The sequence below is a fragment of the Papio anubis genome, chromosome 19, assembly GCF_008728515.1.
Source record: "Papio anubis isolate 15944 chromosome 19, Panubis1.0, whole genome shotgun sequence".
In the NCBI taxonomy this organism is placed as follows: Eukaryota; Metazoa; Chordata; class Mammalia; order Primates; family Cercopithecidae; genus Papio; species Papio anubis.
Window position 1 is genome coordinate 2,731,292 of NC_044994.1, and position 12,804 is coordinate 2,744,095.

The 12,804-nt window shown below is 44.2% G+C and overlaps 2 protein-coding genes across 4 annotated transcripts in view; both read left to right on the forward strand.

Moving 5' to 3' along the window:
* Positions 1-12,804, forward strand: part of GNAL (G protein subunit alpha L) — a 205,406-nt gene that overhangs the window by 163,725 nt on the left and 28,877 nt on the right. The gene's annotated exons all lie outside the window — the stretch shown is intronic.
* Positions 9,281-12,304, forward strand: CHMP1B (charged multivesicular body protein 1B). Its single transcript, XM_003914144.5, has one exon. It carries the CDS (start codon positions 9,415-9,417, stop codon positions 10,012-10,014), a length of 600 nt encoding a protein of 199 aa, XP_003914193.1. The 5' UTR covers positions 9,281-9,414; the 3' UTR covers positions 10,015-12,304.

Genomic DNA, 12,804 nt, shown 5'->3' on the forward strand with positions numbered 1-12,804 from the left:
ATCTGGGGGTGATGGGAGACAGTGACAGATTATCAGGCATTCGATTCTCATAAGGAGCACACACCCTAGATCCCTCACATGCAAAGTTCACAATAGGGTTCGTGCTCCTATGAGAATCTAATGCCACCGCTGATGTGTCAGGAGGTGGAGCTCAAGCGGTAATGCGATGGATGGGGAACAGCTGTAAATACAGATGACGCTTTGCTTGTTGGCCGGCACTCACCTCCTGCTGTGTGGCCTGGTTCACACAGCACGAGAATGTGGCCTGGGGTTTGGGGACCCTTGACTTAGTTCAAATTCATTGTCAAGTTAGCACTTCTTTTAAAAACATTCATCTTTGGCCTCCTTTCGACTGTTGACTATTTGAGTGTTGACTGTTTCGCTGTTGAGTGACTTTAGGGTGTTGACTGTTTCAGAAGAAACTAAATGCTGTTATGGTGCGTTATAAAGACATAAAAGTGATAAGAAGCATTCTGCTTTGTTACAGGATTTTTCACATTCTAGAGAGGTGTTAAGGCCAGGCACAGTGGCTCATGCATGTAATCTCACCATGTTGGGAGGCCAAGGTGAAAAGATCCCTTGAGCCCAGGAGTTTGAGGCTACGGTAGACTGTGATTGTGCCACTGTGCTGCAGCTGAGCCACAGAGCAAGACCCTGTCACTAAAAAGAAAAAAGGGGCTGGGCACGGTGGCTCACGCCTGTAGTCCAAGCACTTTGGGAGGCCAAGGTGGGTGGATCACCTGAGGTCAGGAGTTCAAGACCAGCCTGACCAATATGGTTTCACCTACTAAAAATACAAAATTATTTTAAAATTTTTACTACTAAAAATACAAAAATTAGCCAGGAGTGGTGGTGCGCACCTGTAATCCCAGCTACTCAGGAGGCTGAGGCAGGAGAATCACTTGAACCGGGGAGGTGGAGGTTGCAGTGAGCTGAGATCGCACCACTGCACTCCAGCCTGGGCGACAGAGCAAGACTCTGTCTCAAAAATAAATAAATAGATAAGAAGAAAATAAAAAAAGGAAAGAAATAAAGAGATGTTAAAAATAAATTATTTCGCCGGGCGTGGTGGCTCACGCCTGTAATCCCAGCACTTTGGGAGGCCGAGGCGGGCGGATCACAAGGTCAGGAGATCGAGACCCCCCCTGGCAAACACGGTGAAACCCCGTTTCTACTAAAAATACAAAAAAAATTAGCCGGGCGAGGTGGCGGCGCCTGTAGTCCCAGCTTCTCGGGAGGCTGAGGCAGGAGAATGGCGTGAACCCGGGAGGCGGAGCTTGCAGGGAGCCGAGATCGCGCCACTGCACTCCAGTCTGGGCGACAGAGCGAGACTCTGTCTCAAAAAAAAGAATAAATAAATAAATAAAAATAAATTATTTCTAGTAGGACTCACCAAGTTGTTATATTTGATTTCTAATACCATTTTGCTTCCTAACTAAAGACACTAGCTTAAACTAACAAAATCGTTATGTTGCCAGGCATGGTGGCTCACACCTGTAATCCCAGCACTTTGGGAGGCTGAGGTGGGCAGATCAACTGAGGTTGGGAGTTCAAGACCAGCCTGACTAACATGGAGAAACCCCATCTCTACTAAAAACATAAAATTACCAGGGTGTGGTGGTGCATGCCTGTAATCCCAGCTACTCGGGAGGCTGAGGCAGGAGAATCGCTTGAACCTGGGAGGCAGAGGTTTCAGTGAGCCGAGATTGTGCCATTGCACTCCAGCCTGGGCAACAGGAGTGAAACTCAATCTCAAAAAACAAACAAACAAACAAATCTTTATGTATGTTTTGGCCAAAAAGTTTAATTGCAGTTATTCCTTGATGAAAATAAATGGCCAAGATTAGCCTTCCATGGACACTAATGGCTAATGACTCCTTACTGTACATGAAGTGTGTGGGTTAGACTAGAATTGAAGAGATTTTAAATTGAAAGGTTCTCAGGGCCGGGCACAGTGGCTCACGCCTGTAATCCCAGCACTTTGAGAGGCCGAGGCAGGCGGATCACCTGAGCTCAGGAGTTTGAGGCCAGCCTGGCCAACATGGTGAAACTCTGTCTCTACTAAAAATGCAAGAATTAGCTGGATGTGGTGGCGGGCGCCTGTTGCAGTGAAGCAAGATCGCACCACTGCACTCCAGCCTGGGCGACACAGCAAGACTCCATCTCTAAATAAATAAATAAATAAATAAATGGAAAGGTTCTCAGGATACATGGTTGCTGGAACCAGTGCTCTCCATTCTGTGGCCATGGCCATTTTAAATCACTTGTGCTTTAAACTTAATCTAATTGAGACATGATGCTAAGAAAAAGCTGGGTCTGAGGCAGATAAATCACAGCATCAGTTAAGGGTATGAGTGAGTCAGCTGCACACACATGTCCCCAGGAACAGCAATGAAGAAGAAAAATGCTTTTTCCCTCCACCACCATCTACCAATACTCAATGCAAACTAGCCCTGGGAAAAGCTCCTGGCTTCCCACAGTCTGTTCCCATCACGAACAGAAGGTGCTCCATGAGGAGGACGAGAGAAGATTTTAATGTGCAACAAAATTAACTGGCCAATTTGTACATTTGCTATTTTCATTTTTTATTTATTTATTTTTTAATTTTTAATCTCTTTTTTTTTTTTGAGATGGAATTTCGCTCTTGTTGCCCAGGCTGGAGTGCAATGACGCAATCTCAGCTCACTGCAACCTCCACCTCCAGAGTTCAAGCAGTTCTTCTGCCTCAGCCTCCCAAGTAGCTGGTACTACAGGGTCCCACCACCACACCCGGCTAATTTTTGTATTTTTAGTAGAGACAGGGTTTCACCATGTTAGCCAGGATGGTCTCGATCTCCTGACCTCATGATCCTCTCACCTCAGCCTCCCAAAGTGCTGGGATTACAGGTGTGAGCCACCGCGCCTGGCCTCGCTATTTTTAACTTATGGATTGTAAGCTTAATGTTCAGGTTAAAACATAAAAATTAAGTAAGAAAAACTGGCTTCCATATTCCTGCAGAGGTGGGATTTGTACCGTATTACGCCAGATGCAATCCTGTCCTTCTGTCTTCAGGTTTGTAATAGTAAAATCATTCTCCATCCAGAAGCATGTTTTCAGAATAAACTATGTTTCCCAGTAGTCAACCAGACAGCTGTGAGATATGGCAAAATGCTGTGTGCAGGAGAGTACACTTTTCTTGAAAAAAAAAAAAAAAAAACTCAAGCAATAGGGAATACAGATTGGAAAAGGGGAATATCGTATTTCCTATAGACTCACCAACATTCTCACATGTTTGTTCCCTCTGCCATACTGCTTGAGTTTGTATGTTAGTTTGTAGGAACCCGACCAAAGGAGTAGATTTTCTTCCTACAAAATTTTCTCCAACTAGAGGAGTCAGAGGGAAATGGGCCCAGTTGAGACAGAGGTACCTCATGCCACTCCAGGTGACAAAGTGACACCCTGAAGGAAAGAAAGGAAGGAGGAGGAGGAAGAGGAGAGAGAGACGAGAGAGAGGGAGGGAGGGGGAGAGAGAGAAAGAGAGAGAGAGTGGGGGGGCCCAGTCAGCCTTCTCAGTTTTGCTGTGTCAGCTCTATGTGGTCTTCACGATATTTGCAAACATCCATTACAAACTGCCAGGAAAACGCCACTTAAATAACACATTTTTTTCTCTTAGTAAGTCTTGTTTCAGGGATTTTTTTAGGTTAAGTGGTTTTGAGTGGCCCTCTCTGATGATCTGACCTGATGAGGGATTATTACCGTTAGATCACAGGCCTTATTTTTCCAGCTTTATAAATGAGGAAATTGAGGCCAGAAAAGAGAGACATCCTATACCATCGTTAGAAGGACAGGTGTGTTTAGATTTCATTTTCAGCTTGTCAAAGTGGTAAGTTGTTCAGTGGAGAGAACGAGAAGGAGAATCACTGTGTTGCTAAATGAGTGACTGCCAAATTCGACTAACACGGAAGTTAGGTTTCTCATAACAGTATTAACTCACCACATCACCAGGAGGAGTAATAAACCATGCATTTAAACTGCAGATGAAGCCAGCGCGGTGCCTCAGGCCTGTCATCCCAGCACTTTGGGAGGCTGAAGCAGGCGGATCACCAGGTCAGGAGATCGAGACCATCCTGGCTAACACAGTGAAACCCTGGCTCTACCAAAAATACAAAAAATTAGCCGGGCGTGGTGGCGGGCGCCTATAGTCCCAGCTAGTTGGGAGGCTGAGGCAGGAGAATGGCGTGAACCCGGGAGGCAGAGGTTGCAGTGAGCCGAGGTCACACCACTGCACTCCAGCCTGGGCAGCAGTGCCAGACTCCATCTCAATAAATAAATAAATAAATAAACTGCAGATGGAGGAATGTGGAATTATGTTTACGTGCTGCTTTTCTATTTCCTTCTCTTTCTTATTTTTATTTTTAAATCTTGACATCATTTTAACATATATATATATATATATGTATGTGGTGAGAGAGAGACAGAGACAGAGAGACAGGGTCTCGCTCTGTCAGCCGGGCTGGAGTACGGTGGCATGATTATAGCTCATTGTAGCCTCGAACTCCTGGACACAGAGATCCTCCCACCTCAGCATCCCAAGTAGCTGGAACTACAGGCACATACTACCATGCCCAGCTAAATTTTATTTTTTATTTTTGTAGAGACGGGTTCTAGACATCTTGCCCAGGCTGTTGTTAACATATTTTGAGAGACAGTGACGTTGGTTTTGTTGTTGTTTTTGAGACAGGATCTTGCTCTGTCACCCCAAATGGAGTGCAGTGGCGTGACCGTAGTTCACCGCAGCCTCAAACTCCTGGGCCACCTCATCCTCTCAAAGTGTTGTGATTACAGACGTCAGCCATCACACCCAGCCCTGGACAGTGACTTTGCAATTTCCCAAGGCTTGAGGAGCCTCAGCGTTTTTAATTCTAGCTGTGTTCCTAAATAAAAAGGTGATGTAGAGGAAAATATGTATACATACGTTTAATACATAATATGTGTAATTAATATTATATATGTAATATATTTATATATATACACATATATGTAATGTATTCCTCAAAATGGTCACCAAGTGAATATGTATCCAATGCGATTTCCTTTGGCTGCATTCATATATTCCTACATTCAACAGAAATGTATTGGGTATATCTTGTTTTCCAGAGGTTGAATAGTACCAGGTATAGGTAGTCAACCAAAGGTCACCATGTCACATCTATCTAATAGGAAAACCTGCTGCTAGGCAAATACAAATGTATGCAAAAAATGCAAATTTTGGTAAGTGAGGAGGAGCCCTTAGCTGGAGGTATAACATTTCAAAATCACCAGAAACATACCGATGAGAATCCAGACATAGTTTAACACACGAGAAAGTTATTTGTCATATCTTTTATTTTCTCTTTTTTTATTTTTTGAGTGACTTCAGACTTAGCAAATGATTCTTTTCCAATGAAGTAAAACTGAACGTCCTGCTTAAATATTTTCATTTTAACTACTTGTATCATTTCAAAGTAAGGAAAGAAAAGAAATCAGCCAGATGTGCCAAATGATGGCATATTTTTCTTCCCCGTTTCATGATAAAAATAATTAACTGGTTTGACTCGCAGCTTTCTAGAAATGTCTGCACTTTAATCAAAAATTTCTTTTTTTTCACTAAGAGAAAATCTGGCTATGGGACTTGTAAGGTTTCAATGTTGATGTAGTAGTTGCATAACAATTCCGGTCATTATAAACTGTATGTTCTGTTTTCACATCTGCATTGGGTCCAGAACGTCTTCAGGTACAATCAGCATGGTGGTAGGACCAAAACCTCCTTTAATAATAATATCAAAATAATCTTCCTTTTGCTAGATACACAAAAAGAGAAAGCACACCAAGCTGAAACAGACTCTGAAGGTTGTCAACCTCAATGGAATATAAAGAATGGAAAAAACTTAGAGCCAGGGTAGATGCAGATATAGATACCACGGTGGTCAGAGATAATTCTTCCGAATCCAACTCGAATGACAAGGTAGTTGGAGGTGCCAGTAGTAAATGGGAATGAGCAGATTTGGGGGAAAGGACTGAGTTCAGTCACTTTGAAGAGTTGCCAAACAGTCTTGGACCACAAATCCCCCAGCACCAAGGAGACAGCCAGGCATATGGGTTTGGAGCTCAGAAGCAAATCTCTCCCTGGAAATGTGAACATGAGAGCAGCTAGCTATGGATCCTATTGAACACCATGGAAATGGCTGGGGTGTTGATAAGAGAAAGAGGAGGGCAGGGCTGGGGAACTGTCAGGGAGAGGAGAACAGCCTTCTCTTCAGAATTCTAGTCCGCCCTGGTCTCCCTGGGAAGATGGCTTCTGGAACTCCACCTATCCCTTCTCTCCAGCGCAGAAAGTAGAGGCGTCATCATTCAAGGAATGTAGCTTCAGGTGATCAGGTGATGGCAACTTATTTTAACAACCATACTTTTTTTTTTTTTTTTTTTTTTTGAGAGGGAGTCTCTGTCTGTCACCCAGGCTGGAGTGCACTGGCGCAGTCTCAGCTCACTGCAACCTCCATCTTTCCAGTTCAAGCGATTCTCCTGCCTCAGCTTCCCAAGTGACTGGGATTACAGGCATGTGCCACCACACCCAGCTAATTTTTGTATTTTTAATAGAGACGGGCTTTCCCCATGTTGGCCAGGCTGGTCTTGAACTCCTGGTCTCAGGCGATCCACCCACCTCAGCCTCCCAAAGTGCTGGGATTACATTCCTGGGCCACCATGCCCAGTCAGTATCCACACTTTATAAAGTTCATATTAACTGTGTAGTCAGTGCAACTGTCTTCTCAAAAAAACAGCTGGAAAGTCAACTTCTGTCTTTAGGCTACATGATCATTATTTTATTCTTATTAACTCGTGTTTATTGGATTCCCCAGTGCGTTATTACTGGTCCAAATATATCCATGGAATCCGGTTTCTAACACTTACCTAATGTGTGGGTTCAGGCAAGTTTCTTAGCTCTCTGTGCTTCCCTTTCATTACCTGTGAACTGAAGACATTTATAGTATCTACTTCATAGGGTTTGCGAAGCTGAAATGAGTTTATTTATGTAAAGTGCCCAGAACAATGTCTGGTGCATACTTTATTAATGTTAATTGTCATTATCATCATCATCTGAGTCTCTCATGATTATATTCCAAACCATGTCACCTAGTCAGAATTTGTCATTAAGAAAACTATGGGCCGGGCACCGTAGCTCACGCCTGTAATCCCAGCACTTTGCAAGGCCAAGGTGGGCAGATCACCTGAGGTCAGGGGTTCGAGGCCAGCCTGGCCAACATGGTGAAACCCCAGCTGTACTAAAAATATAAAAATTAGCCAGTAGTGCTGGCATGTACCTGTAATCCCAGCTACTTGGGAGGCTGAGGCAGGAGAATCGCTTGAACCCAGAAGGCAGAGGCTGCAGTGAGCCAAGATCATGCCACTGCACTTCAGCCTGAGTGACAGAGCAAGATTTCATCTCAAAAAAAAAAAGAAAAGAAAAGAAAAAAGAAAACTATGGAGCATGACATGGAAGCTAGACAAGAAACTTGTTTGCAAACTCCAAGAAAAACCAGGACCTAAAAGAAGGGAAGAGTGGAATGGAGGGTGAGCAGAGTAGGGGGCCTAAGCCCCCGTTTTTTTTTTTTCTTTTTTTTGGTTGAGTATATTCCATTTCTAGAAAAGTTTCATTTGGAAAAAGGGTTCTACCGCTTTGAGTGGCAAAAAGAAACCATAGCTAAGCTGCTAACTAGGGTAACATCCTATCCCCTCTGAAATAAAATTAAATTTAGCAACACCTTCTGGATTCAGTGGCTGCTGTGTGCAGAGCACCTGCTGGGCTCCATGCAGAGGGGAAGGAATCAATGTTGTCTGCATCCAAGTAGTTTATACTGTAACAGGTGACCTATACGCACAGACCCCTTGCCAGGCAATGTGCCCTGTAGTATGGCCACACAGAGGAGTCGTCCTGGGGAGGCTCCATGGTGAAGGTGGCTTTTGAAGGACTGGCAGGGTGTCAATAGGCAGAGATGCATGGACAGTAAATCCAGGCAACAGGAACAGCATAGCCAAAGGACGGGGCGTCAGTCACATTCTCCCCACTGGCCAAATGACACAAATAATGCTCAACTTCCGTGCTGCGGTTTGCTTTGACTGGCAGAGGGGCGCGAAAGACAAGGGAGCCAGCGTGCTGCACAGCAGGTTTAGCCTCCACGCCCAGGGTTTGGAGAAAGTGAAAACATCAGAGCTATGTCTTCAGAAGGTCTTGTGGTGTGAAACTGACTGGCAAGCTATCACAGAAAGCTAAGCGAGGTGGTGGGCCGCTGGATTAAAATGATCTCCAAACAGAATTCGCTCTCAGGGTTCATTTTCAGCCTAGCTCATTAGGGCAGATCCGGTCTTCTTGCATTATTATTGCTGTATCGGAGGAATCTTTCTAAAAAGTGACAGCACACATTGCTGCCATTTGAAAGCCTGCATTTTTAAAGGGCGTAATACATAGTGACAGTTCTGATGTATGCCCGTGGGTGTGGGTCCTAATATCTCACCATACTCTGCCTGCATAATTTAAAATGACAGTTTAGCCTGTCAAACTTAAATGTGAGTGAAGTTCCATGGATATTTATAAAACATCAAAAAGATAGAATGGTGTCAGCAAAAGATGGGTCTTTTTATTACTAAGCCACGGGACGATTTTTGGATGATAATTGCTGGCAACTCACCTAGAAGCTGAACTTCCAGCCAAAGTATAAATTTGGTGGTGCCACAGTTTTAAAGGTTATTTTCACCCATGCAATAAAAGGAGATTACAGAACTCCGGCACACATCGTAGTCAAAGATGGAGACGCGTCAGTGACCCGTTTGTTTTTAATGTATTGTTTTAATGTTTTTGTTTTTAATGTATCCGTGGTTTCCAGTTCCCCTGAGAAAGTGGAAATTACCCATGCTAATAAAGCAAGCGTTCGTGTGAAGACCCAGCTGATGTTCGGCTGGGTTTTAGCCAGCTAGCCAGTCACCCTTTATAAAGCCTGCCAAGTTTGGAGCTTGGGTAATTTTACAGGCGGATCTCCACAGATTGTCTACTTCGGTAGATTACTAAGAAAGTGCGTGTGGGCACTAATTTTTGTGAATTTACTAATAACGTTAAGAACTTTAAAAACCCGGTAGAACGCAGCGCCGGAGCGTCCGGCCGGAATCCCCCTGCGTGCGCGGCCCCCGGCGCCGTACGTCCCACAGGCCCCACCCCGGCGCCGTCCGTCCCGCGGGCCCCGCCTTTGGCGCTGGGCTCTGACGTCACCACCTGCGCCGCGCACAGTAGAAACAGGAAGTGGGACCAAAACAAAGGAGCGGCGGCCGGGAGCGGAGTTACCTCACCTTCTGTCTCTTCCGCGCACGTCTCAGCCGGGCCGCCGACCCCAAGGAGCCGTCCGACTATGTCCAACATGGAGAAACACCTGTTCAACCTGAAGTTCGCGGCCAAAGAACTGAGCAGGAGTGCCAAAAAATGCGATAAGGAGGAAAAGGCCGAAAAGGCCAAAATCAAAAAGGCCATTCAGAAGGGCAACATGGAAGTTGCGAGGATCCACGCCGAAAATGCCATCCGCCAGAAGAACCAGGCGGTGAATTTCTTGAGAATGAGTGCGCGAGTCGATGCAGTGGCTGCCAGGGTCCAGACGGCGGTGACGATGGGCAAGGTGACCAAGTCGATGGCTGGTGTGGTTAAGTCAATGGATGCGACACTGAAGACCATGAATCTGGAGAAGATTTCTGCCTTGATGGACAAATTCGAGCACCAGTTTGAAACTCTGGACGTCCAGACGCAGCAAATGGAGGACACGATGAGCAGCACGACGACGCTCACCACTCCCCAGAACCAAGTGGATATGCTGCTCCAGGAAATGGCAGACGAGGCGGGCCTCGACCTCAACATGGAGCTGCCGCAGGGGCAGACCGGCTCCGTGGGCACGAGCGTGGCTTCGGCGGAGCAGGATGAACTGTCTCAGAGACTGGCCCGCCTTCGGGATCAAGTGTGACGGCAGAACCCGCTCTGAGGTTTCCTGGCCATAGCCACCCTTCGAAATGCTCTCTGTGTGTCAGAGAGATACTATACCCTAGAAACTCTGAACACGCCAGAATGCTGAAATGCTCTTCTACCTTTGGGTTTACAGTCGTCCCCTCCAGATAAATTAAGAAATTCAGTATTTCTCCACTCTTAGCTGGATTCTAAAGTTCTGTATAGCTCGTAATGATGGTATTTTTATAGCAGCCTTTTAACAGAACTAGTTAATTTGGTGTATATGAATCTTTCTCGAAGATCTGGTCAAAACTGTATTCAGTTTTCTGACTAGAATGATCAGATTGAAGGTGGTTGGTTTTTATTATCGATATTATTTAGTGTGATTGGTAATATCTAGAATGGCAGGCGGTGCATACAAGTTAAAGAGGGGGGGAAGATAAACACCATTCAGTGTATTCGGTAGACTGTGCTGTTTCTGTTTATCCTCTGGGTTTTGGTTTTTGTCTTTGCCTTCACAGTGAGACTGCAGTTGATCTCATAACGTATGTTATTAATAAATCTCGTCCCATAATTTATACTGAAATTACCTTAGGATATTTTTGCATAATGCTCTCTTACTGCTTACATTCTATACGTTTTTCATGTGATAATTGTCTTTGCGTAACTGGGAGAAATGCCGTATGACTTCCTTTATTATCTGGAAACATTAAATTTGTTCGTTTATATTTTCTACTTACTAAATTGAGTTTTTAAAAAGACTTAGAAAGTGTGACATTATACAGTGTCTTTCAAACGAACAAGTTTATAGTTATTTTCCTGTTTCGACACTATTAGATGTCTTATAAATTATGCTAATTAGCACGGCAGTCTTGTTACACACTCTTAACATTGCCAAAGAACTGTTGATTGTTTGAGAAAACCCTGGGACTGTGTGTGTGTAGGTTTTGTTTTGATTTTAACAACCAAAAATAGAAATAAAATTAGAACTGCATTTTAAGTTCTAATTTGCATTTATTAATTTGTCCAAAAGCAACAACTCTTTGAAAACCTTGAAAATATAAGCTGGGATGTTTTACTTAGCCATGCAAGTCATTTATGTATACATCCAGCCAGCTGGAAGTCTGAGAATTAAAGAGGCAGGACTGGAAGGAAGGAGAATGCTGGACTCTTTAAGGCTGGAGCCCAGCTGTGCTGCCTGCCGTCTTCTCAGGAATGGCAGTGCGTATTTTCTGGCTGAAAAGTAAAGCATGTAGCCAGCCACCGCTTTCTCATAGCCTGGAAACACGGAGAAAAGCAACTTACTTTTGCCTTGGCAAGTATTCTAACCTAAGTTAATTCAAGTTTTTTTTAACTTACCCTTTCCTTCACTGGAAGATTTTTCCATAAGAGAATTCCATTGTTTCAGAAAATAATTATAGGGGCCCTTCCAAGTTCTTTGAAAGATTCGTAACCAACTGTTCACTATTATAACATGTGTTCCAGTGTAAATGAGTAAGGAAAAAAACCAGGTGTGACAGGTGTGTGCAGATGAGGAGTGGCCCTCATATTCATTGTATATTTGGATGTTGTTCTGAAGTGTGCTTTGAGGGACACTTGTTGGTTGCCTGCCCAGCATCTTCTCTGAGAACGCCCCTCTTAGAAGGTCGTGTCTCCTATCCTCCACAGGCTTGTGCAGGGCCGTGTGTGAGGACGGCATGAGTCTTAACCCCTCTTTTATTTTATTTATTTTATTTTCGAGATGGAGTCTCGCTCTGTTGCCCAGGCTGGAGTGCCGTGGCGCGATCTCGGCTCACTGCAGCCTCCGCCTCCCGGGTTCAAGCGATTCTCCTGCCTCAGCCTCCCGAGTAGCTGGGATTACAGGTGCACACCGCTATGCCTGGCTAATTTTTTTGTATTTTTAGCAGAGACAGAGTTTCACTGTGTTGGCCAGGCTGGTCTTGAACTCCTGACCTCAGGTGATCCTCCCGCCTCAGCCTCCCAAAGTGCTGGGATTACAGGCGTGAGCCACTGCACCTGGCCTTAACCCCTCTTTAGATTGGAAAAAATAATCACAACTTTTAAAATAGCTTAGTGTTGAACCCTTTGGTAAACTGAAGACCCTTTTATAATGCAAATATTCCCACCAAAATTAATATATTTTGTGAGATTAAACAATGCTTGTATATGCTTGAACTTTCTTAAAATATGTTCATGTCATACTATTATGAATGTACATTTTTATGAGTCATAAATATTATTTTCAAAAGCACTACAGGCCCATGAATTATTTCCTAACTTTTGCAGTTGATTAAATACTGAAATGTAAATCACAGGAATTTGTCAAATCATTTTAAACTGCATGTTACTGGATGTGAGTGTGCATCCTGTTTTAAAAAATACTTAAGAAAAAAGAATTGCTGGGCACAGTGACTCAAGCCTATAATCCCAGCACTTTGGGAGGCTGAGGCGGGCAGATCACCTGTGGTCAGGAGTTCAAGACTAGCCTGACCAACATGGAGAAACCCCACCTCTATTCAAAATACGAAATTAGCCGGGCGTGGTGGTGTGCACCTGTAATCTCAGCTACTCAGGAGGCTGAGGCAGAAGAATTGCTTGAACCCAGGAGGCAGAGGTTGCGGTGAGCCGAGATTGCGCCATTGCACTCTAGCCTGGGTAACAAGAGTGAAACTGTCTCAAAAAGAGAAAAAAAAAATTCTGAGGTAGATTTGGTTCAGAAAGCATGGTATTTTTCCAAATTCACCCTCAGTCTTACCACTTAAATTTTTGTTTGGTTTTTCTCGTGTATTTCTAGGATCCCTGGCTTATT